The 27439-nt window shown below is 36.0% G+C and overlaps 2 protein-coding genes across 4 annotated transcripts in view; one reads left to right on the top strand and one right to left on the bottom strand.

Moving 5' to 3' along the window:
• The window catches only part of POLH (DNA polymerase eta), a 46575-nt gene extending 22036 nt beyond the window's left edge, over positions 1-24539 (bottom strand). The window contains exons 1-4 of the mRNA XM_051997040.1: positions 24284-24539; positions 11510-11650; positions 7836-7970; positions 4667-4884 (exon numbers count right to left, since the gene is read on the bottom strand). Coding sequence (XP_051853000.1) covers positions 4667-4884; positions 7836-7970; positions 11510-11646 — 490 coding nt within the window. The 5' untranslated portion in view covers positions 11647-11650; positions 24284-24539. The remainder of the gene's footprint in view (positions 1-4666; positions 4885-7835; positions 7971-11509; positions 11651-24283) is intronic.
• Positions 24540-24848: 309 nt separating this feature from the next.
• The window catches only part of XPO5 (exportin 5), a 58481-nt gene continuing 55890 nt past the window's right edge, over positions 24849-27439 (top strand). For 2 of the 3 annotated variants that reach the window (XM_051997021.1, XM_051997020.1), the window contains exons 1-3: positions 24849-25102; positions 26233-26354; positions 27337-27409. In XM_051997021.1, the coding sequence (XP_051852981.1) occupies positions 24998-25102; positions 26233-26354; positions 27337-27409 (300 nt within the window). In that variant the 5' untranslated portion in view covers positions 24849-24997. The remainder of the gene's footprint in view (positions 25103-26232; positions 26355-27336; positions 27410-27439) is intronic. The other variant, XM_051997022.1, reaches the window with a different exon arrangement.

Raw genomic sequence — 27439 nt, 5'->3', positions numbered from 1 at the left:
ATTACGTGTTGTCTAAGGGAGAGTGTGGGGGAGAGGGAAAGAGAAATCTGAAACACAAGGTTTTGAAAAGGTGAATGTTGAAAATATTTTTGCATGTATTTTGAAAATAAAAAGCTATTTATATTAAAAAAAAGATTTAATTGGTATAAGAGGCTGAGGCTGAAACCAGAGATATAAATTCCTGGTAAAAGTCAATCCACAAGGAGTAGAATACAAGAAGAATGAAAGTGTGTGCCTAATTGAATCAATGCTGAATCCATACAGTGACTAAATATATTTACTTTTGTTAATTGTTAGGTTAATTTGGAATCTCTCATTTCATTCCAAACATAAACCCAAATTCCTGTCAGACACAGCTTACTCCATGGCTCCCTGTTCTCTCATTCCACTATACTTGCTCCAAACTTGCTTTCCTCTCTTCAGCGTTTTGACCTTATTGTTGAACAATTCAACTCTGACCTGTCCTGTCCTGTCACCTTTGATTCTCTGGCCTCTCTGTCCCCATCATTCATCATATCCTGTCACTTCTATCCCCCCACATACAACCTGAATCAAATCTCCACTCCACATTAACTTTCCTGAGCCCCAGGAACCTCTAATCTCTTAGTTTTCTCCTCTTCTTTATTTTTCCTTGTATTCTTTATTTGTGTACGTACACATTATGTACCTTTGGTAGAATATAAATTCATTGGAAGCAGGGACTATTCTATTCTTTTTATCCTCAACACTTCCCACAGTGTCCTGAACAATATCGTTGCTTAATGTGTATTGAATTGAAAGATGTCTCTATAGCTATAATTCATGCATGTTAAAGGTACTTTTAAGTAAAATTATATATAGCCTTCAATAAATGCTATTGGCTAAAATTGGCTAAAAGAATGAATAAGACAGGAAGAAGAAAGTAAGTGGAATCTTTAGTTAAAAGAAACCAGCTATATAACAGCGCTGGAAGAGCTTTTAGCAGGGAAAAGTTTATTTTAGAATTAAATCTTTCGAGAAACTAAGTACAATATTCCTTTCATTTTACCACTAAACAACTCACTTAAACAAATCCTGAAAAAAAAAAAAAACATCCTCTGAAAATTCAAGGTTAGGTTTCATAGATAATGGAGTTGAATAGAATTCCTCCAGTTAGCACAAAAAAACTGAATATAAGTTTCAACATCAGATTTGCCTCTATTTCAATGGAATGTCAGTATAAAGTTTAACCACTGAGGTTAGTTATTGTTCCTCAGTACTGAGTCCTGTGTAATTTTGTGGGCAGCAAGCTCTTACATTGCATGGAGCCTGGAGTCAGGAAGACTCAATTTTCCTGCATTCAAATCTGGCTTCAGATATGTACTAGCTAGCTGTGTGATCCTTGACAAGTCATTGAGAAAGAATATGGCAAGTCACTCCAGTCTCTCTGCAGAGAAAAACCAAAAAGGGGCATGAAGAGTTGGACACAACTGAACAAAAATCCAACTCCTTTTCTATACCATAAATGCCATAAAACAATAGGTTCATATATAAGAATTAACTCTCATCAGCATTAAAAAAAAAACTAAAAATAGTAAAGCATGAATAGAATGTTCTCCTTTGACTCAACTTCTTAAAATGTGAGTGTCCTTCAAGCTTTGTTCTTGACCCTCCTTCTCCTCTTTCTCTCTCAATCTGCTCTTTCTCTTTTGGTGATTGTATGTAGTCTCATGACTTCAATTAACACTTCTCTGCATCTGATTCCCAAACCTTTGCCTCCAACTCCATCCTCTCCCCAGAGATTTATTATTATTAAAATATATGCATAGTTAATTTTCAACATTCATCCTTGCAAAACCTTGTGTTCCAACAATTTTTTTCCTTCCTTTCACCCACTCCCTCCCCTAGACCGTATTTCAATATGTTAAACATGTGCAATTCTTCTACACATATTTCCATAGTTATCATGCTACACAAGAAAAATCAGATCAAAAAGGGAAAAAATGAGAAAGAACAAAAAGCAAACAACAAAAAAAGTTAAAATACTATGTTGTGATCCCCAAAGACCTCTCTCTGGGTATAGATGTTGGCTCTCTCCCTCACAAGACCCTTAGAACTATCCTGAATTGATCATCATATAATCTTGTTGAATTCTCCCAAAAGTTTTTCTTCCCCCTAACTATTTTATTTCTGTTGTGGAATTGCCAGCTTCCTCCTCACAAAATAGTCACCTTTGACTCTTCCCATATTGCAACATAAAATGAGAGGATTGAACTAGGTGACCTCTAGGTCCCCTTCCAGCACTAGACTTTTAATTCTACTTCCATTCTCCCCTAATTATATGTACCATTCATCTCCCTTTTTGGTCTTTCTTTATACCTCTAGTTCTTAGAACAGTGCCTAGTAACTTTTAAGCAAATGCTTTAAAAAATGCCAGTTGACTGACTTTATTCAATCACTCTAAATCAAGTCCCTAATTTTTTCTTTTTTGGAAGCAATTAGGGTTAAGTGACTTGCCCAGGGTCACACAGCTAGGAAGTTAATTTGAACTTAGGTCCTACTGACTATGGACTGGTGTTCTACCAACTGTATCATCTAGCTGCCCCCAAGCCTTGACCTGAGAATATGATTTATATTTTCAAAACACCTTCAATGGCTCCTGACATTAGAAGGATCATCCCCAGTATAGTTCCAGCTCACTTTTCTATTTTCTAGCCTTAGCTCATATAACTGTGTTACATAGCATGTTTCTGTCACATTAGACTAACTTTCTAGCTCCTATTATTTTTCAGCCTTCTTCTGTCACCATGCTCTTGCTTATGGCATACCTTAATGCCTAAAATGAACCCTCTTTTCCCCAAGTCGACTTCACTATCTGTTGAAGCCTGTCCCTTCCTTGTTAGCCCCTCTCAGATGCTATGTCCTTCATGAAGCATTTCCTGAGCTTCCCTATCTTCCTGATATCCCCATCTTTATCCTGGCAGTTGAAGTTGATCTCTCCCTCACAGTAATTTGACTGGAAAATTTTTTTGTACTTTCCACATTTTGTTCTTTGTAACATAGTTATTTGTGTACATGTTTTTCCTTCCATTAACAAGTTGTATGTTCTTTATCTTTAAATTCCTAATGCCTATCAAACAGTAAGCACTCAATGTTTATTTAATTGGTTACTCTGAAATCAGAGTGAGGTTTCCTGGCTCTCAGGTTAGGTTTAGACCTTTTTATTTAGAAATAGCACAGTTTCTTTCAACAATTACAGAATTACAGAATAGCTCCCCCAAGGGAGTAACTCCCTACAGATTTGTGTCTAGACAGTTTCCTAAATTTGGAGCCAACAAGCATCCAATATTCATGTTCTAATGAAATGGCTAATCTTAATGGAAATAATGTTACAAAAGTATTCTAAGAGTATAAAAATGGTGCCTGTTACTGATAAAGGGAAAACTAGTCATAATGTTCTGTTAACACTCGTTAACTAGGATGAAAGGCTTTAAGACACAGAATTCTAGGCTTTGGGGAAATTAATAAAGTCCTAATATAGAAACATTTAAGAACAATACAAGATACTATTCTTTGAATTTTCTGAGACAGATTCTGGAAATATCACAAGTCCTTACAATCAAAGACAAAATAAAGTTTTTTTTTTTTTTTAATATTTATTTTGTCCTACAGTTTCAGAGTTCAACGGTCTGTAAAGAGATTTGTGCCTATTATCTTCTTTAATCCTCACAACAACTCTATGAGACAAATACTAAAGATATTATTACATGTTAGATTATTATGGGGGAAACTGAGATTGAGAGCAACTAAGTAATGTTTGTAATTTGTAAATGTTGGAGGTAGATTTTGAATCAGTCTCTTCTGATTTAAGTGCAGTGTTCTGCCCACTGACTATATTACCTGCCTTCCTTTGTCTAATGTGTTTTTTTTTAACTTACAATTGTTATTTACCTTATTTAGTGCTTTTAATTTATCAAAGCACTTTCACAAAGATTTCATGAAAATCTCATGGAGGTGAATTTTGTACCAGAAATGAACTTGACAAAGCATTACAATGACATCACACTAAACTAAGGTTAAAGTGGAAAAATAAACAATGAGTTGGTTCAAGGCATTTTCAATAGACTTGTGATGGAAAGAGCCATCCACGTCATGAAAGAGAACTATAGACTCTGAAAGTGGATCACAACATAGTATTTTCACCTTTGTTGTTGTTTGTTTTCTTGTTTTATTCTTTCTCCTTTTTTTTTCTTTTTGATCTGATTTTTCTTATGCAGAATGATAAATATAGAAATATGTTCAGAAAATTTGCACATATTTAACTTATACTGGATTCCTCAGAGATGAAGAAAAATTTGGAACACAAAGTTTTGCAAGGTTGGATGGTTGAAAACTAATTTTGCACTGCATGTATTTTGAAATATAAAAAACAAATAAAAAGGAAAAAGAGAAGCTCAGATGCTGTTCCCTATTTACAACAATAGTCTGCCCCAGGCAAATCTAAAAGAAATTGGCTTCTTTGTGATTTCATAAGTCCTTCTCCCTGGAATAGAAGTGAGTCTCTTTTCCAAGTGTTATTTTCTTTAAAGTTACTTTCTTTTCAGTGAATGCAGATTTATCTGTAAAAATTAATCCTGAGAATTAGCATGTCTGAGGAAACCAGGTTCCAAAGGCAGGAAACAGTATCACTATGTTGTTATGGAAGTACCTTTTTGAATAGACCCTTCCAGGGCCCTAGTGCCATGGGGAAACCCCTGAATGTAGGTGCTTGCCAACGAGTTTGCTGTGACAGGCTGAGCTTGCAGCTTTTGCAGTCTCTCTTGTACAGCATTAGTTAGATCTACGTAGGCCTCATCGATGCTTGAACGCTCAATCACAGCAAAACGAGACATTACCTTCATTACTTCCACACTGGCCTCCCGGTACCTGAAGATTATAAAAATAATTGACTGTTGGCCAGGAGCCTCAGTAATGACAGCATGTTGATCCTTTTCCTGGTTCTGCCACTGGCATTCTGAGACAACTGAAACAAGTTTTTTTTATTTGTTGTTTATAAAATGAACACCACCAGCTTACTTGGTAAGAAATTACAATTTGGTTATAAGTAAAACATTCAAATGAGCAAAATATTATAAAAAGCATTTTAATATATTATTATTTTTGGGGATATGAAGAAGGTACTCAGATATCAAATCTGGAAAAAGGTTATAAAGGGTACAAAAAAAAATCAGAAAAGGATACTATAAACTATGTAAACTATATTTTTCTTTTTTTTTCTTGCTGAGGCATTTGGGGTTAAGTGACTTTTCCAGGGTCACACAGCTAGGAAGAGTTAAGTGTCTGAAGCCAGATTTGAATTGAGGTCTTCCTAACTTCAGGGCTGGTGCTCTATCCACTGCATCACCTAGCTGCCCCAAATTATATAAACTATAAAAAGCATTATAAAAGTAGTGCTTTTTCACACCTTCCTAAGTTGAATTTTCATGAACATATGATAGTATTTGATAATTATAAGAAACAAAGCTGTATAAAAGAATCATTTCTTTATAGACTCTTCTTTGTATTATGTACAATGAAAAAGAAATTCCAAATTTATTTTTTCTCTTATAAGGAAAAATAAGCCAGGACAGTTAGATGGCACAATGGATAGAGCACAAGCCTTGGAGTCAGTTTGATTGAGTTCAAATCCAAATTCAGACACCTGACACTAGCTGTGTAACCCTGGACGAGGCATTTAACTCCAATTGCCTTGCTTTAAAAAAAAGAGAGAGAGAGAGAGAGAGAGAGAGAACAAAACAAGTTTTTTTATTCCTTTAACTTTTCCAAGTTACATTGTTAAGTGGCCAAAGAAGACTTAGAACTCCTTATTGCTCTAAATAGCTACATATCTTTTTCTGATTCACCATTCCAGATTTTAAAAGAGATGTATTATTACACAGATAATAAGAAATTCATGATAAAGAATTAATAAATCATGGATTCTTTAAGTTGAAATCTATATCTTTACCATATATATGAATATTTATATTGTTTAAATTTCCTAGTAAATGGAGTTCAACAATTTCCTTAATATCTCATTCCACTGAAAATATCAACTTCAACTAAGTGACCATTCAATCAGTGGTCAGAATGGTCAGAAATTCCAACTGCTTAACTTGAATTCTCCCTGCTGGAATGTAAAAGCTATTTCTTAGTCCGTTAAATTTTGCCTCTAGTAATCCATTTGTAGAATATTGTCATTATCCTTTTATGAATTCAGAACTCAAAATTCTTCCTTTAAATATCAGTGTAACAATTCTTTGAAGTAAAGCAGGATTTGTATCCAGATCACCCCTTGCTATTTCTTCAATTAAAATAACTAAGATCCTTTAAGTCTTCCTCAAAGGAACTACATTTCAATCAATTAGTTATTCTTCTGGGCTTTCTGGACTTTCTCCATGCTGTCTGTGTCCCTGTTGGGCTGTGGGCTACATATTTTAGCAAACATCTAATCAATACAATCTGTGAGAGAATTACCTTGCAATTTCCAAGTAGTATTTTATCTTAGCACAGGTACATCTTTTATGTTATACAACCCATTCTTGAGCTAATTTTTAAATATTTTAAATTTTATTCCCAACAAACAATAAATAAAATGGTAGTTTATATAAACATAGTAGAAGAAAAGAACATTTTAGTTTTAAAATACAAGTTACTATTATTTACAATTTGCTTTAGTGGTACAGTGGATGGAGTTCTGGGCTTGGAGACAGAAAGACATCTTCCTGAGTTCAAATGTGGCCTTGATACTTACTAGCTGTATGACTGTACACAAGTCACTTAATCTGTTTCTTTCAGTTCCTCAACTATAAAATGAGCTGAAGAAAGAAATTGCAAACCACTCCAGTATCTTTACTAAAAACCCTAAATGGGGTCATAAAAAGTCAGATATGACTGAAAACAAATAGAACAAATAAAAATTAATTGTTTTCAAAGGCTGATCAAAGGCTTATCTGGCGTTCCTTTTGTTCTTATTTCTCCCTTTTTTAAAAGAGAAGCCTCAATGACCCCCCCCCCCATTTCTTATACTTTAATGCCATCTCCCATTGGGATTTGCCTCCATTACTTTTTAACTATGTAATCTTGCTTATGTCAGTTAACTTATTTGAACCTCAGGTTCAGTTTTTAAAAAGGAAAATACAGGCATTACCTACCTCATGATATTACTGCTAGAAAAGAGCTTTGTAGATCATAGAAAGTTCTTGCCACCAAAGTCCTTGGTGTTGTCAAATAGTTCAACATCAGAAAATTATGATTTTCTCAACGGAATTACAGTAACAAAAAGGCATTACCATGTGCCTTGCTGCTGCAACTTAATGATCACGAGAGTTTTCCATATGACTTGTAGCTATAATGTCCCATATGTGTTATCTCCCTCATTAGAATGTGAGCTCCCTGAGAGCAGTAAGATCTTACTTTTATATTTGTAAACATAGCACTTAGTACTAGGACTTGCACCCAGGAAATGCTTAATAAATGTTTTATTAGTCATTAAAGAGGGAATGATTTCTAAAACAAAATTCTTAGGGAAAAAAAAAGCAATAAAAGAATATAGATATAGACCTTGCCAAAGAAGATGTGCTATCCCTACTCTAATAAGAAAGAAAAAGATAATGGGTGATGAGTTTAAAGATAATGAAGAATTTTAAACAAAGGAGAAAGCTACCTGGTTATTAGGATGATTGTTAATAATTCTTGGAATCCAAACTTATGTATCTGAGAAAGTGACACCATTCAGGTGCTGCCAGTTCAAAATAGTATTAAAATTCCCATTCTGGGCATCATGGACCATTAATACCAATTCCTTCCCTTTTATCCCAAACAATTTTTCTTCTTACTTGGTGAGGTCAGCTTTCCCTCGAGTCTCACGAACTTGTGCTAGTAAAAGATCTGGACATAGCTTCTTAGCATCATCAGCCCACATACTCCTAGTAACTCCAAATGCACGCGCTTCATAACTGACTGAAATTATTCTAGAGAAAAAAAAATGAAAAATTACTATTTGACCACAAGCAACAAAAAAAGGAAACATTTACAGTAATAACTTCCTAGATAAAATGGGAATCTATTATGAACTGTAGCAAACAGAGATGGGCAAGTGGTTCTCATTTTAAGCAATGGCACTGAACAATAAAAGGAAAAAGGATGCCAACAAACACAAATCCACTAAAGCAATAAGTTCCATAGGTACCTAAGGAGACAAAGATAGTAAATGACACATTAAACTTGTTATATTCACAATCAGCATTAGCAACAGCTTAAAAAATAAAAGCTAATGGTCGTACAGATGGAATAGGTAAAAATAAAATACAGCAAATGTTATTGGATATTTCTGATAATGCCTATGTGTTCATTACCTACTTATCAAATTAATTCAGAGGTTTTTAAATAAATATTTTCCTGTAATTCACATAATAGAATTGGTATGTTTATATGATAAGTCTTTCACAGAAAAGGCAACACAATGAGCCCAAAGAGATAGGAAGCAGTGGTGACAGGAGGGAAATAAAGAGTTGTATACCCCTAAAGTCTTCCGTTAGGAAAATCCTAATATAATATAATAATCTATAAAAATATGATGCTTTCCTTATGCAAAAGAAAAAATAATTTCCAGGCATTATTTTATTTCTAATTTACTATGTGCTAAGACTAGCATCAAGTATTATACTATTTTTGTATACCTTGCTAAAGTTCATAAAGAAAATAAAGTTACTTAGACTAGAATCAAGTACTTCAATGTATTGTCTATTCTATCTCTTTTAGATTTTTAAGTACATGGCAACTTCAATATTATACAATGATCAATTCTGATGAACATGACTCTTTCCAACAATAAGATGACTGATGTCAGTTCCAATGATTTTGTGATGAAGAGAGCCATCTACACCCAGAGAGAGGACAATGGAAAGTGTATGTGGATCACAACATAACATTCTCACTCTTTTTGTTGTTGTTCATTTACATTTTTCTTTTTCATTTTTTTCCCATTTTGATCTGATTTTTCTTGTGCAGCAAAAGAATTCTATAAATATCTTTACACATATTGGATTTTACATATATTTTAACATGTATAACATATACTGGATTGCTTGCCATCTAGGGGAGGGGATGAGGGTGAAGAAGGAAAAAATTTAAAACACACGGCTATACAAGGGTCAACGTTAAATGTTAAAAAATTTTCTGTGCATATGTTTTGAAAATAAAAAGCTTTATTAAAAAAAAAAAAGAAGAAGATTTTTATACCACTGAGAATCATAAACCAATAGAGGGGTATAGCCAAAAGGCTTTTTGAGGACTAAAGTGAGACAAATTCCTCAATGCCCATCAAACTGACCTTCTCTATCACGTCTCCATGCTTATGTACCTTTCCTCTTCCACACCCCCATACAATTTGCCCCCTTTTAGGTTTTTAAGTGTTGACTTCACTATTAGAATAAAATTCTTCACTAGAGATTATTACTGATCACAAAATAGAAAATCTTGATTATATCAAATTGAAAAGTTTTTGTACAAACAAAACTAATGCAAACAAGATTAGAAGGGAAGCAATAAACTGGGAAAACATTTTTGCAGTCAAAGGTTCTGACAAAGGCGTCATATCCAAAATATATAGCGAACTGACTAATTTATAAAAAACCAAGCCATTCTCCAATTGATAAATGGTCAAAGGATATGAACAGACAATTCTCAGACGAAGAAATTTTAACTATATCTAGTCATATGAAAAGATGCTCCAAGTCATTATTAATCAGAGAAATGCAAATTAAGACAACTCTGAGATACCACTACACACCTGTCAGACTAGCTAGAATGACAGGGGAAAATAATGTGGAATGCTGGAGGGGATGTAGGAAAATAGGGACACTAATACATTGTTGGTGGAATTGTGAATACATCCAGCCATTCTGGAGAGCAATTGGGAACTATGCTCAAAAAGTTATCAAACTGTGCATACCCTTTGACCCAGCAGTGTTACTACTGGGCTTATATCCCAAAGAAATCTTAAAGACGGGAAAGGGACCTGTATGTGCAAGAATGTTTGTGGCAGCCCTGTTTGTAGTGGCCAGAAACTGGAAACTGAGTAAATGCCCATCAATTGGAGAATGGCTGAATAAATTGGGGTATATGAATAATATGGATTATTATTGTTCGGTAAGAAATGACCAGCAGGATGAATACAGAGAGGCCTTGGAGAGACTTGCATGAACTGATGCTGAGTGAAATGAGCAGGACCAAGAGATCATTATATACTTCAACAACAATACTATATGATGATCAATTCTGATGGACCTGGCCATCTTCAACAACGAGATGAACCAAATCAGTTATAATGGAGCAGTAATTAACTGAACCAGCTACACCCAGTGAAAGAACTCTGGGAGACGACTAAGAACCATTACATTGAATCCCCAATCCCTATATTTTTGATTTCCTTCACAGGCTAATTGTACAATATTTCGGAGTCCAATTATTTTTGTACAGCAAAATAATGGTTTGGACACATATATTTATTTTGTATTTAATTTATCCTCTAATATATTTAACACGTATTGGTCATCCTGCCATCTAGGGGAGGGAGTGTGGGGAAGGAGGGGAAAAATTGTAACAAAAAGTTTGGCAACTGTCAATGCTGTAAACTTACCCATGCATATAACTTGTAAATAAAAAGCTATTAAAATTTAAAAAAAAAAAAGAATAAAATTCTTCAGGAGTAGGAACTGTCTTTCTTTTTGTTTGTATTTATATTCCCAAAACTTAGCATAATGCTACAACATTATGAGCACTCATTTAAAAAATGCTTTGTTAACTGATTGATAAGAAGACTAGAAATTGGGGAATTAGGGCAAAACAAAAGATGATAATAATCAAAGATGATAATAATCAAACTCTGAGGAAAATCAAGAATAGAGATTAAATTTCAGAGACAGATTTGAGCTATATAAGAATTATTCATAAAGCACAGTATTTTCACTTTTTGTTATTAGCTTGTTTTTTTTTTCCCCTTTGATCTGATTTTTCTTGTGCAGTATGATGAACATGAAAATATGTTTAGAAGAATTGCACATGTTTAACCTATGTTGAATTGCTTGCTGTCTAGGGAAGGAAGGGAGAAAAATTTGGAACACAAGGTTTTGCAAGTGTGAATATTGAAAATTATCTTTGCATGTATTTGGATAAATAAAAAGCTATTAAAAAAGAAAAAGAAGGAAAAGAAAAAGACTAGAATTATTTAAAAGAAGAATGGGAAGACTGGATGCTGTGGAGAAGATTCCTGTGCAGGTAAAGTTGGACAAGAAAGCTTCTTCCAACTCTATAAAATTCTGTGAACACTTAAAAATGTTTAAATATCAGAAGGCCATGAAATAGTGAACATTCCACATTTCTAGGCACATGGAAGTCACAGTTGAAATTTAAATCGTGATAGTTCAGGGAAGTCTTAATTATATCATTTAAGTCCAATGTAAACTTCTAACTATGACCTGATGATGTCAAAAATGATAATGACACATACCCACCACCCTTCCATGATTTGTACTGCACAACTGCACAAGGTTTGTTTCTCAAATGTGGATTTTCTCTCTGTTCCACCTGTACAAAAAAGCAATCCATGTCCACCAGAGCAACCACACGCTCCTGCCCAATTGCCATTTTCCTGTTAACAAAAACAAAATGTTTTATAATCAATGAATCAGATAAAGATAACTAAAAAGAGATATGGGAAAACATTTCTATTCATATTTAAGTATTACTCTATGTTTACCACATAGAAAAGATAACCACCAGGCAATATTTAGGAATGTAAAAAGCATAAAAGGTTAGAATAAATAATTTCATTCATGAAATTACCCTTGGCTACAAAAAAGAAGTAAACTCAGAAATAGCTTTAAGACATAAATTATTTTCTCTTTAATTCTAAAACATGATTACAATTTCTTTAAAAAGCATGAGTTAGTTTTTTTATACCAGGTAAATGGTATAGAGGAGAGAAGTTATACTCACTAGTCAATCCATGGTTTAAAATAAAGTACAAAATAAAAAAAAATAATAATAAAACCAACCCTATATTGGGATTTCTCTTGAGATATTTTTTTCATAGGCCCAAAATAGTGAGGAGTATTCCGGAAGAGAGCTATTACCATTCAAGAAAGTTTGACCTAATCATCCACCAAAGAAAAACCAAGTGGATAAAAAATGTCTATTATCTAGATTATGACAACCTGTAGAACTTATCACTCATAAATATGTCTTAGATTTAGAGTACAAATGAACAAAATGGGCCTAGAACTTAAGAGAAAGGGAAGAGTAGGTAGGATTGCTTTCAGAAAATTGCAGAGCTTCTTTAGTAACCCTACTTCTCCTAGATAAAAAGGTTCATTTTTAAATATACAATATCCTACTGGTGTTTCAGATGTTCTTCTTGGTTTCAAATTCATTGTGTACCAGAATAAGCTCATCACTAGAAAATGCATCATCATGAAGACAGCTTTAGCTTTGGTACGCTCTCTTTTGCCTCTACCCCTCTGATTGAAGGGCTAGATGTCAAAGTAAAGAAACTCTTCCCAAAATCTTCCTTTATAGAAATCTCAGAAGCCCAGCTGACTCTTCGATATACTGCTTATTTGTACTTCAATATCTTTATTCTCCCTACACACACCAGGGACTGTGTTCTAATTCCTTGTCCCTTTTTAACTTCCTTTTGGGTATCATTTTCCCCCATTAGATTATAACCTAGCATAGAGTAGGTACTTAATAAATTTGTATTTTATTGTGTTTTATGGCTTTAAGCCATGGAACTCTAGTGATACCCACTATCACCCAGAGGGTAATGGAGACATCCAGATTGAGTGTGAGGAGACTGTAATCCTACAAAAAGAGAGAGAGAGAGAAAGGAGTATTAAAAAATAATAATAATAATAAAAAAATGTTGTAGGAACATGGCAAGAACAAGAGTTAAACCGGTGGCCATCAAGTCATCCCTCAACCCATATGCTTAAGATGTTGGGTGAAAATGAGTATGGTTGTTGTTACATTGGATGGACCCCCTAAAATGAACTCAAAAAGGGCCAAAGATAAGGTCACACAGAATTAACAGACATATATGGAATGCTTGGAATTCACTTGCTTAGAGTGAATATCTTTTCTAATGAGATTAGAGAGCCATTTGAATATTTTTTTAAGCAGCACCATCATTTAATCAGACATTCCCCATATTACTGGCTTTTTCATTTTAAAAAATTTTGGCTTTCATTACATCACCAAAATTTCCTCTAGGATTCTTCTCTCTTTCCACTTCCAGAGAACACTGTTTTCTAAGATCCTAGACTCTACTTATTAGAGGATGCCAAACCAAATCCAGTTATGTAGGATTCCTAGCTTCTTCTTTTTACTAACCTTATAATGTGTATGTATGAGTTCTAAAATTTCCTTTTCTTTGTGCTATCACAAATGAAATGCTTCCTAAGCTCTTAACAAGGTAGCCTGCAACATCAAAAATATAAATATAGTTCTATTTAAAATATATATATATATATATATATACACACACACACACATATATACACACACACACACACACACACACACACACACACACACACACCAGAACTGCTTCTTTATAACTTTAATTAAATCAGCTCAAAAATAGATATTTTTTTCCATTAGTCTTTGTGACTATTCTTTTAAATAGTCCATTTGCTGATGTTAGCTATCTTTAAAGAAGAACCAATAGAGTAATCCCTAACTTAATTTGATATCATGAGGGAATGAGATAATTTGGATTAGAGAATTTTCCAAGTGATGATAGCTTATCCCTGGACCTGGGATAAATCACCTAACCTTTCACTGCCCCAGGCTGTTGTTTAAAAGACTACAAACTGCAGATTCAGTATTAATCTAGGAGTTTACCCTTTGGGAATTCCCTATGCCAGTGAAATCATAGATCTGGAGATGTCCCCATATTCCAGTGATAAAAACAGGGATAGAAAAAGTTTTAAAAAGATTTCACCTGCTACAAATTTATGTTGCTTAGACTCAGCTAAGTTATCCACTGCTTTTACACTGTTCTCATCAGTAAAGAAATAGAAATTCAGATATCTAATCCTATTTACACCTAACCAAGAATTCCTTCAACATCTCTAGCAAAGTACTCACTCATCCTTCATTCAAACACCAATGAGGGAGAAATCACTATCTTCTGAGTCAACATATTCCACTTTCAAAAAACACCAATTGTTAGGTTTTTCCTTTCATCAAAATGAAACTGACTGCCTCCAAATGCCTTCTCATGGCCCATAATACTAGTAGATAACTATGTCTTCTTTCTACTTCACTTAATAGGAGTTCCATACTCTATACCACAGAACTTCTTGACATTATCTCCCATTTTTTGCTCTTTCCCTCCTGATTTCCCCAGGACCTTGCTCCAACAATATTCCTTTATTTTCCATTCTTTCTTTTTCTATTGGGTGCTTTCCATTTGCCAATATACATGGATAGGTCTCTTAAATCCTTAAAAAAAAACCCTTCTTTTGACTTGATGTTGTCTTGTCCAGCCACCATATGTCATGCCTCTATCCCAAAGAGATATTGAAGAAGGAAAAGGGACCTCTATGTGCAAAAATGTTTGTGGCAGCCCTTTTTGTAGTGGCTAGAAACTGGAAATTGAATGGATGCCCATAATTGGAGAATGGTTGGGTAAATTGTGGTATATGAATGTTATGGAATATTGTTCTATAAGAAATGATCATCAGGAGGATTTCAGAAAGGCCTGGAGAGACTTACATGAACTGATGCTGAGTGAAATGAGCAGGACCAGGAGACCATTATATACTTCAACAAAACTATGATAATCAATTCTGATAGACGTGGCCCTCTTCAACAATGAGATGGACCAAATCAGTTCCATTTGTTCAATAATGAAGATAACCAGCTACACCCAGTGAAAACTCTGGGAAATGAGTGTGAACCACAACATAGCATTTCCAATCCCTCTGTTTTTGTCTGCTTGCATTTTTGATTTCCTTCTCAGGTTAATTTTACCTTATTTCTAAGTCTGATTTTTCTTGTGCAGCAAAATAACTATATAGATATGTATACATATATTGTATTTAACATGTATTGGTCTACCTGCCATCTGGGGGAGGGGATGGGGGGAACGAGGGTAAAGTTGGAACAGAAGGTTTTGCAAGGGTCAATGCTGAAAAATTACCCATGCATATATCTTGTAAATAAAAAGCTATAATAATTTAAAAAATCATGCCTCTACCTTTACACCATTGCCTTCTTATTATCTGTTTTCTTTCCTCGATTTTCTGCAACTTAAGTTTCCACCCCCATGAACTCTAAATGAATCTTTTCTTACCACTGACTTCCTTACTGGCAAGCCCAGTGGTCTGTTTTAACTCTTATGCTTGACCTCTGAAGCAATTTACAAGTGCTCTTGACATCATTTACCATTTGTTCTATAGATCTTCACATCTCTGGCTTCAGGAAGCTCACTTTCCTGGTTATCCATTTACATCTATAATCATTAGTCTAACCTTTTCACTGGTTTCTGTACTCTTACCAACCCCTAAAGGCAAGCTTTCTCAAAGATCTATCATAGGTTCTCTTCTTTCTGGGTTTGGGTTATATAATTCAGAATTCCCATGGTTTCAACAGAATTTCCCTCAGATTATTATTCCTTAATCTATATATTCAGTCACTCTCTCTTGAATTTCAGTTACCTACAGTTTCAACAATCTGCTAGACATCTGCAACTTGATATCTCACTGCAAATTTAACATGAACAAAAATGGATCTGATAATCTTCTCATTAAAACTTTCCTATTTCTGTTGAGAGTGCTACCGAGGTTCATAATCACAGAATCATACTTGATTTTCCCTCTTCACTTTCCTCCTCCTCCAGTTATAATCAGTTATCAAGATCTGTTAATTCTAACTCTACAATATCTTTCACAACTGTCTCTTTCTGACTTGGAGACTACTATCTAACTTTGATTTCTCATGAATGCTCACCTAGATTACTATAATAGATTCTTTCTCAACCTCTCAGTTATTTCTCTTTCCCCTATTCTATTTACTCCCATTCAACACACAATTGACAAAGTAATCATTCTAATATAAATTCCTCATCCTGGCCTATTAGCAATGTTGGATTGAAAATTATTAAAGACAAGTTATTACCCAGGTAACTTCTACAATCTCTCTCCCTTCTATCTTTTAAACCTAATTTCACTTTATTACCCTTAAAGCATTACATGTTCTAGCCAACCTAGAACTTGCTGCTTTGTGAATTCAATCTTCTTTCTAACTCAAAGAATCTTAACAAACTGTTCCCCTGTGAATGGATTACACCACTTCCTTCCGGTATTCTTCTAGAATTCTTAACTTTTTCAAAGTTCAGTTCATGTCATCTTCCACCATGAATTCTTCCCTCTTCTTCCTAGCTGTTAAGTGTTCTGACTCTTCAAATTACCTTTCATTTATTTATCTGTGTATATATTGTATCACTCCAGTAGAATGTAAGTTGCTAGAGGTAATTACTGTTTCATTTTTATCTTTGTAGCCTAGAGCATAGTATGTAGCTAATAAATGTTGATTTGAACTCAAAGGCTTTTCTCAGTTGATAACCTTTTCCTCCTTGAACTGCATATAGAACTTTGCTTTACATCTTTTTTTTTTAATTTTTATTTAATAATTACTTTATTTTGACACTCGTTTCTGTTCCGATTTTTTTTTCCCTCCCTCCCTCCACCCCCTCCCCTAGATGGCAAGCAGTCCTTTATATGTTGGATATGTTGCAGTATATCCTAGATACAATATATGTTTGCAGAACCGAACAGTTCTCTTGTTGCATAGGGAGAATTGGATTCAGAAGGTATAAATAACCCGGGAAGAAAAACAAAAATGCAGATAGTTCACATTCGTTTCCCAGTGTTCTTTCTTTGGGTGTAGCTGCTTTTGTCCATAATTTATCAATTGAAACTCAGGTCTCTTTGTCAAAGAAATCCACTTCCATCAAAATATGTCCTCATACAATATTGTTTTTTTTTTTTTAATTTTTATTTAATAATTACATTATATTGACACTCATTTCTGTTCCGATTTTTTTTTCCCTCCCTCCCTCCACCCCCTCCCCTAGATGGCAAGCAGTCCTTTATATGTTGGATATGTTGCAGTATATCCTAGATACAATATATGTTTGCAGAACCGAACAGTTCTCTTGTTGCGTAGGGAGAATTGGATTCAGAAGGTATAAATAACCCGGGAAGAAAAACAAAAATGCAGATAGTTCACATTCGTTTCCCAGTGTTCTTTCTTTGGGTGTAGCTGCTTTTGTCCATCATTTATCAATTGAAACTCAGGTCTCTTTGTCAAAGAAATCCACTTCCATCAAAATATGTCCTCATACAATATCGTTGTCGAAGTGTATAATGATCTCCTGGTTCTGCTCATTTCACTTAGCATCAGTTCATGTAAGTCTCGCCAGTCCTCTCTGTATTCATCCTGCTGGTCATTTCTTACAGAACAATAATATTCCATAACATTCATATACCACAATTTACCCAGCCATTCTCCAATTGATGGGCATCCATTCATTTTCCAGTTTCTAGCCACTACAAACAGGGCTGCTACAAACATTTTGGCACATACAGGTCCCTTTCCCTTCTTTAGTATTTCTTTGGATATAAGCCCAATAGAAACACTGCTGGATCAAAGGGTATGCACAATTTGATAATTTTTTGGGCATAATTCCAGATTGCTCTCCAGAATGGTTGGATTTGTTCACAACTCCACCAACAATGCATCAGTGTCCCCGTTTTCCCGCATCCCCTCCAGCATTCATCATTATTTTTTCCTGTCATCTTAGCCAATCTGACAGGTGTGTAGTGGTATCTCAGAGTTGTCTTAATTTGCATTTCTCTGATCAATAATGATTTGGAACACTCTTTCATATGAGTGGTAATAGTTTCAATTTCATCCTCTGAAAATTGTCTGTTCATATCCTTTGACCATTTATCAATTGGAGAATGGCTTGATTTCTTATAAATTTGAGTCAGTTCTCTATATATTTTGGAAATGAGGCCTTTATCAGAACCTTTAACTGTGAAAATGTTTTCCCAGTTTGTTGCTTCCCTTCTAATCTTGTTTGCATTAGTTTTATTTGTACAAAGGCTTTTTAATTTGATGTAATCAAAATTTTCTATTTTGTGATCAGTAATGGTCTCTAGTTCATCTTTGGTCACAAATTTCTTTCTCCTCCACAAGTCTGAGAGATAAACTATTCTATGTTCCTCTAATTTATTTATAATCTCGTTCTTTATGCCTAGGTCATAGACCCATTTTGATCTTATCTTGGTATATGGTGTTAAGTGTGGGTCCATGCCTAATTTCTGCCATACTAATTTCCAATTATCCCAGCAGTTTTTATCAAATAATGAATTCTTTGCCCAGAAGTTAGGGGCTTTGGGTTTGTCAAACACTAGATTGCTATAGTTGACTATTCTGTCTTGTGAACCTAGCCTTTTCCACTGATCCACTAATCTATTTCTTAGCCAATACCAAATGGTTTTGGTGACTGCTGCTTTATAATATAATTTTAGATCAGGTACAGCTAGGCCACCTTCATTTGATTTTTTTTTTCATTAATTCCCTTGAGATTCTCGACTTTTTATTGTTCCATATGAATTTTTTGTTATTTTTTCTAGATCAATAAAATATTTTCTTGGAAGTCTGATTGGTATAGCACTAAATAAATAGATTAGTTTAGGGAGTATTGTCATCTTTATTATGTTCGCTCGGCCGATCCAAGAGCACTTAATATTTTTCCAATTATTTAAGTCTGACTTTATTTGTGTGGAGACTTTTTTATAATTTTGCTCATATAATTCCTGACTTTCCTTTGGTAGATAGATTCCCAAATATTTTATGGTATCAACAGTTATTCTGAATGGAATTTCTCTTTGTATCTCTTGCTGTTGGGTTTTGTTGGTGATGTGCTTTACATCTTTTGAATGCACTTATCTATAAATGACAAGGCCTTAGCCTAAGGAGGAATAAACAGCAGAATAAGGTACAAAGTAGGCAGACTAAGAAAGAACACTGACAAGGTTAGAGGATAGATTCAGAGATAGAATGGGCCTTAGGGACGATGTAGTCCAAACATCTCATTCTAGAGATGAGACTAAGTCCCAGAAGAGTTACTGATTTGTCACACAGATAATAAATGACAAAGTCAAGATTTAGATCCTAGTCCTCTGACTCCAAATGCAGAATTCTTTGAAATACATCCAGAGGTGGGGGGTTGAAAGCCCTCAACAAAGGGAACTTATGGGCTGTAAGAAAGGGGATATTTTCCCAGAGAAAAGTTGGGAGGAGAAATGAAAACATTTTCACGTATCTAAACAACTGGGCGCGGAGTCAGGAAAACCTAAATTCTAGCTAGATACTTCTTACCTGTCTGGTCCTGGTCAAGTAACCTATCCTGTTTGTTTTAGTTTATTTGACCCTAAAATGGGGATGATAATAATAACAACAACAAGATCATTGAGGGGAATCAAATGAGATATTTGTTGAACACTTAGCACAGCACATAGTAGGCACTGAATGCTTGTTTTCTTCCATCCTTTATCCTCCTATTAGACTAGTAGAAATAATGTCTTATGTAAACTCTGTATTTCCTTAGGGCCTAGCACCACTCTCTGCACATGGCATAAGCCTAAATAAATGTTTCCTGAATTGAATACAGTATGATAAATATAACCTTTTTCAAGTAATTTAGAATTTTTATGAATAGGAATATTGCCTAATAAGCAAGAAAAATCAGGATGGTGTGGTAGATGAGAGGGAGAAAAGAAATTCTACTTCTATTTCTGTCACCAACTAGTTGTGTGATATTAGGACCTAATGAATTAATAAAGTCTAGAACATTTAAGACCCCAAAACAGATAACCATAATTAAAAATATTACAAGCATATTATAAAGAACGTAAAAGCATTAGACATAAAGAGGAAGAATTTACCTGCTATGGACATTGGGGAAATCTTTACATAAGAGATAATATAGGGTTTGGGTTGTAAAAGATGGATATTGGGTAAAGAAGGAAACAGTTTTCTCATCTGTAAAATATAGGGACTGAATTAGATGATTTTTAAATCCAGCTCTAAAAATTTTCAATGCAGAAAGATAACCATAAAACATATTAAGTTTGATAATGCTTATTCAAAAAATTCAATTTATCAGAAGCACTGGTAAAAATTATGCTCTTTAACAGACCTAGTACAGTATCATGTCTTCAGTGGTTATACAATTTCTTTTAAAGTTGTAGGAGAAATAAGATAAAACTTGCTTAACTTTAGCCTTTGGTTTTATCTGTGAGATTCAATTTTATCTCCTTTCTACTAAAGCTAAGCCAAGAGCAAAATAGATAAAGAAGAAACTAAGTCTTGATGTAACAGCCACTCTTAACAATAGCTAATGAAAGAAAGAAAAAAATGTTAATTCATTTGGGGAAACTATTAAGAATACTATGCAAGAAAAATATTTTGGAAGGTTTCCATGTAATCCTAAGAGGAGTTTTTTCTGCCTTTCATATAAAGCTACAACTAGTGGGTTCTTAATAATCATAAAGCTTAAGGCAACTAGATAGGACCAAGTACCTGTCCTGGAATCAGAAGGACCTGAGTTCAAATTTGACCAGACATTTAACAGTTACTAGCAGTGTGATTCTGGGCAAGTCACTTATCCTTAACTGCTCCGCAAGAAAAAAGAAGAGATAATCATAAAACTTGCGTTAGAAAGGGCTGAAAGAACTAAAACAAACCCATATTGGGAAATTCCTTCTCACCCCCACTCTCCCTTAGTTTCATTAAATTCTAGTTAACTAAATCCTGCATGGCAAAGACTTGGATTCTCTCATGGATTATTTAAAATATCACTTTCTAATGCTGCACAAAATAGCCAGTTAAAATTCTACTGGGCAGAATATGAATGACTTTTTTCAGCTTATGTATTTTGCTACAGAAAGTAGAGTGCTTTATAAATTTTATAATATCCTGAAATCAGTGTTAAGTGAAATGAGCAGAATCAGGAGATCATTATACACTTCAACAACGATACTGTATGAGGATGTATTCTGATGGAAGTGGATTTCTTTGACAAAGAGACCTAACTCAGTTTCAATTGATAAATGATGGACAGAAGCAGGCACACCCAAAGAAAGAACACTGGGAAATGAATGTAAACTATTTGCATTTTTGTTTTTCTTCCCCGGTTATTTTTATCTTCTGAATCCAATTCTCCCTGTGCAATAAGAGAACTGTTCGGTTCTGCACACATATTGTATCTAGGATATAGTGCAACATATTTAACATATATAGAACTGCTTGCCATCTAGGGGATGGGGTGGAGGGAGGGAGGGGAAAAATCGGAACAGAAGCAAGTGCAAGGGATAATGTTGTAAAAAAATTACTCTGGCATGGGTTCTGTCAATAAAAAGTTATTACAAAATTTAAAAATATATATCCTGAAATCAGTAAGGCAAATATACTGGAGGGGTTTGCCATTTCCTTCTCCAGTTCATTTTATAGATGAAGAAAGAGAGACCAATAAGGGGTAGGCAACTTGTCCAGGGTTACACACCTAGTAATCATCTGAGGCTGGAGTTGAATTCGGGAAGACCAGTCTTCCTGATCCCAAGCCCAGTCCTCTAAGCACTGTGCCAAGTCAACAAACATTTATTAAGGGAAAAGATATGCAGGATGCTATGCTAGGCATACAAAGAAAAATGAACAACTTTTGCCCTTAAGAAGGGAGCTTTCATTTCAAGACAAAAAACATGTACACAGAATGGTGAACATAAAATAAATACAAAACAACCAGTATGAGGTAAGAAGAGTATTAGAAAAGGGCAGAAATCAATCAAGACTGCTCAGGAGAAATCCTTGGTGCTATACCTTGAAGCCGGCTATGAGTCCTAAGAGGGAGAGGAAAGGACAGAGTATATTCAGGACATGAGATATTTGCCTATGAAAATATCCAGTTTGGAAAAAAACAAGTTGGCCAGTTTGGCTGGTTGAAGGATGAAGGGGAATAATGTTCATTTGCGGGGGAAGGGGGGGAGGGGGAGAGTTGGCTATGTTTAGATTATAGTGGTTTTAAAATGCCAAACAGGGTGTGTTTTTTTTTTTTCCCTAGGAATTTGGCAATTGACTAGAAATTGACTGGAAAAGAGGTGGAGAGTGAAGAATTGCTGATGACTGAAGTTGCAAAACAAATTGTCCAGGAGGATAAGCCTCTATACAAAAAAAAAAAAAAAAAGGCAAGTTGAGAAGGGGATAGAGTTTGGGTGGAAACATAATGAATTCTGAATCACTAACATACGCATTCTTTATCATCTATCAGAGAAGCTGAAGCATGCTAGGGGAAAATATTGAAGCTTGGTTCCCTGGATAGGGCCTGACAGTTTATATGATTGTACATGTATTAAATACCTTGATATCTCACGTAGATGAGAGGAAGGGAATTTGTAACTCAAATTGTTTTTTTAAATGCATGTTAAAAATTGTTTTTACATGAAATTGGAAAAAACAAAATATTCTTCCTGGATAGATCTTGGATAAGCCCAAGAACACAGATAAGAGAAATGAGATGGTATTTCTAGAGAGGAAAGCTTAAATTACTTGAGGACAAAGGAAATGGAAAACCAAAAAAGGATAATTGTGCAGATAAGATCTAGTACTGACAAGGTTAGTGACATTTAACACTCACTGTTGTTAATCTGAAAATCAGAGTGAACAATGCACAAGTATTTCAGAGTAGTTAGGAAGTACTAAATTGAAAACTGCAGGAAACATAAGTGAACAAAGAGGAAGTAGTATAAATGTATATGAGACAGAGATTGACAGTTGTGCACCCAACCATAGTTTAAGCATCCAACCATATTCTGGGAGTTAATAGTTCCGTTTAATTTCTTTTTCTAAAAAATGGTATATTTAAGTAATTTATTTCCTCCTCTGTTAATCTGGGCAATCTATATGTTTGTAAATATTCATCCATTTCACTTAGATTATCAGATTTATTGGCATACAGTTGGACAAAATAGCTCCTAATTATTGCTTTCCTCTTCATTGGTGGAAAGTTCATTCTTTTCATTTTTGATACTAGCATTTTGATTTTCTTTCCTTTTTCTCATGGATTATCTATGCGTTGTTTTCTTTCCATAAAAACAACTCTTAATTTTATTAGTTCAATAGTTTCCTTACTTTCAATTTTATTAATATCCCCTTTATTTTCAGAATTTCAAATTTGATATTTAATTCACCTGACAATATTCTGGAACAGAAAATAAAATTCAACTTGAAAAAGATATGCTATGTCTCAGGATTTGGAGAAGCACAAAAAAGATTACGAAAATTAAGATTATCTCTATTATTTGAAAAGCTTGACAGAAAAAAAGGAAATTCATTTTAATTCACTGCAATAATGGCTAAAGGAGGATGTAATACATCTGTAGTTTAAGTTGACATATAACAGAAATAACCTTGTAAAGTGGATTACAGTAGCAACTTTATGAAATTCAGAAACAAAAAATAATCAGACTGTCAGGGGAAAAAGCATTTAAAATAAAAGAATGGATGAATGTCATCAAATGGAAGCGGGGATATGAGACGTAAATACTAGTGAATACAATATGTAAATAAGATGGTACAGAACACAAAAACAGGCACTGGAGGAAGTTTCTTTCCAGTTGCTACTAACGCTGATATCGATGATCATTCTTGAATCACTTTATTTTTTTTAAGGATGGACTTTACTTTAGACTAATATTTCATAGCTGAATTGTGCCATCACTAAATGCCTACGTCTGCTTCAATCTATTCCCGGAGAAAAAATAATCAGCTGGGATCCTTTTCAGGTGATTATAACATCCAAGTAAGTAGCATAGGCAATTTTCGGAGTTCTAGGGTGTGACCATTACTTGGGCAGCTAAGACATTGCCCCTACCTCCCCTTCATCCCCCCACCCCACCCCCACTCCTAAAGGCGATCAAATCAGATCCAACCGTGATTCTGTTTACTCTTCCAGACTTTCAATCTCAAATTCTCCAATACACAGGGATGGTTCAGTTTCCAGGATCAGGAGCAGCCGGGTCCCTACCCTGGAACCGAAAAGTGTCACCAGCCAAGAGTTGTTCCGTGAAACCAAGAATCAAGGCGACATGTTTCCGCAAGAGCTGTCTCAAGATAGAACTTACAAATACCTCTACCAAAACGAAGGACGTACCAGAGAACGCCTCCAACCGAGATTCGCCACTGGAGGTGAGATGGAGCTGGGGTCAGGAGGGGGTTGTCCTCAGCACCTACCGCCTGCCTGACAGGAGACGCGCAGCTTCCCGAACGCTCAGAGACTGGCGAGATTTCGCGAAGATGATCACTCCTTGGTGCCGGCTGTCAGACGGCCAAAGAAGTCCCGATCTCAACCGACTAGAAGGACGTACCAAGACGCACTTCAAACCTCTACCAGACTGGCACTGGCCCTTCGGTCGCGGGAAACCGTTGAGACGCCTGCGCACTTCGGCCTTGAGGTTTCGCGCTTCCCGCACACTAAACTCCATCCAATCACCCCCACCCTCTGAAGGCCAAAGACCCACCCTCTCCACACTCCCCCCGAGAGAGCGCACGCGCAGTGACGGGGCCCGGGTGCGAGCGCCGTGTCGGGGCAGCAGCGCGTGCGCAGGGTGAATTCCCTCTCTCCTACCCTTCTACTTTGCTCCTCCTTCTTCTCCTCCTCTTCCTCCTCCTCCTCTTCCTCCTCCTCCTTCTTCCCCCCCCCCCCCACTCGGAGCGGTTGGTTCTCGCTCCCTTGTAGCTCTGCTGCTCTTGTCTTCTACGGGTCCCACCCGGGCGCTGTTGCGTGGTGCCGCCCCGGTTGCGGGTATAGCAGTGGTTGCCTCGTGCTCCGGGGGTCGGCGCGCGCCCCACTGGGGGGATTCTCGCCATGTCGACGGATGAAGTGAACGTTATATGCGAGCAGCTGGTGAGGGCGGTGACGGTCATGATGGACCCGAGCTCCACCCAGCGTTACCGCCTCGAGGCCCTCAAGGTAGCCTGGGGAGCTGGGGGAGGAGGGGAGGATCGTGGCACCAACGCGGAGGAGCCTCGGCCCCCGCTGCCCACGCGCGGAGGACGCCGGGCCCGTGGCTCTGCCCTGGCCTGGGGCCCACGCGGCCTACGAACCCCTCCCCCCTGCCCTCCCTGACACCCCTATTCAGCAGCTCTTCTTCAGTGTCCCCCTCACCCCCAAGGCCCGAATATGCCTGGCCGCTCCCAGGCCCCTTCCCCACCACGATGCCCTCCGGGCCTTGCTGCCAGCTATTCTCCCACGCCCCATCCTTGCTTGATTTCAGCGTTTGCCCATCCCCCCTTCTTTCCAAGAAATCGGGCACAATAGTGATCCCACCTCCTTCCCCATCTATGTACCCCATCTAGTTATACACATCCCTCACCCTCCCACCCTCCCCACCCCCAGGTTAACACAGCTATCTCACTCTATGTGATCTCTTCTCTCCCTCCTCAACTACCTGTAAACATGCAGCCCCAGTCCCTTTCCCTGCCTAGACTTTTTCATTCTGACACTCCTTTCATGTCATTTATAAGCATCCCAGTTTGTCTTCCCTGTTTATTCTTACATTACTCATATCGAGTCTCCCACCCTTTACCCTCTAAGCACAACTCGGAGCTCTAGAATTTTAGCTTGTGATGTTTTAGGCTCTTTTGCTTAGAATTCAGCTTCTTTTGCTTTTTTTTTTTTTTAAACAGTGACAGTATCATTTAGTGGAAGTGGTCTTCGGTTTTATGGGGGAAGGAGGGTCATGACCATGAATATTTTTAAAGCTGGGAGGGGGGAGAATAACACTTCTTGCTCCTTGATTAACATATACAAGTAATAATTAATTTGCTTCTCTACTTCACGATGGATTATGAATGTTAATCTTCACTCTGGGGAAAATACATAAATTCTGTACAAGAAGTGAAATCAGAAATAACTGGATCTCTTAATATTTTTATTCTTTTAATCTATTTGGCTGGGGTAACATATCTTAATATAAGGGCAATTAATAAAGGATGTTTTTTTTTCCGTGGTCATATGTTGACAGTATCAAATATAGTCTTTTTCATATTTTTTTACTTCTCAGCTGCTAGTAAAAGCTTGTAACTATTTTCCTTCCCCAGTTTTGTGAAGAGTTTAAAGAAAAGTGTCCCATTTGTGTCCCATGTGGTCTGAAGTTGGCTGAGAAAACACAAACTCCTATAATTAGACACTTTGGCCTTCAGATCCTGGAACATGTTGTCAAGTAAGAGACTCTTACCTACCTGAGATCATTCTGGCCTCATGTAGCCTGTAGTTTTTCCATTGAACCTTCTGAATATAAAAATTGTTTGGTTTGGGGGGTTTTTTTGTGATTTATGCCTAGTGGTCTTCTGGTAGTCTTCTTGTTACTGGACAAAATCCTCTCCAAAGAGGTTCCCTGACATAGAATAGAAAGAGTATAGGACTTAAAATCAGCTTGCTGAGTGAGTATGGGCACTTTACATAATCTTGGCCTTAATTTCCTCTTCTGTAAAATAAAACTAATACATATAGTATAAAACTACCTCAAGGAGAGATTGGTAGGGTGTGGAGCATGATATGAGTTAAGCATTTTGCAAACATTAAAGGATTGTGTAAATATTCAGAATTCAATGTGGTCCCTTTGGTTCTACATTTCTGTAGCTCATGACCCTTTTGAGAATAATATTCAGTTCAGAGTACATGAACAATTAATTTATGATAGAATAGCATAATCCAAAAATGTCTAAGACCCCCATGTGCCAGCTTCCTAATTTTAGTCTTCATTCCCTAGGCCAACTCCCATTGCAACAGTTGGTGTTATACACTAAATTAGATATATACTAGAATTGTAAATATCTTAATAGCCAACAAAGTTATGCATTCAGAACCGTTGTCAGGTGTGTGTGTGTGTGTGTATTTTACCTCCATCAAAATGAAACAGTACATGGATTTGTGTACATGGATTCCCACTACTAGCTTTTGTGCATATTAAAATCTATTCTCAGTCATTCTGGTATTGGAGTTGTGTGCCTAATATAGAGTCTCTGAAGTTTAATCTTCAGAATAAAAATATTTGTATGCTTATAGAAAGGTACACTTATCAGTAGAGTAAGTCTTTAATGGATCATTGAGGTTGGGGAACAATACTATTTTTTTACCCAAAAAAAAATACTCACGTGTTTTGTCATAATACATCTGTTGCATTTCTCCTTTTTGTTGGCCAGGTTTCGGTGGAATAACATGTCTCGCCTGGAAAAGGTGTTTCTAAAAAACAATGTCATGGGGCTGATATCAAGTGTAAGTAATGAGTATTTGGAAAACTTTTAC

This window comes from Antechinus flavipes, chromosome 4 (assembly GCF_016432865.1).
Source record: "Antechinus flavipes isolate AdamAnt ecotype Samford, QLD, Australia chromosome 4, AdamAnt_v2, whole genome shotgun sequence".
Taxonomy (NCBI): Eukaryota; Metazoa; Chordata; class Mammalia; order Dasyuromorphia; family Dasyuridae; genus Antechinus; species Antechinus flavipes.
This window is presented reverse-complemented; position numbering and strand designations above follow the sequence as displayed.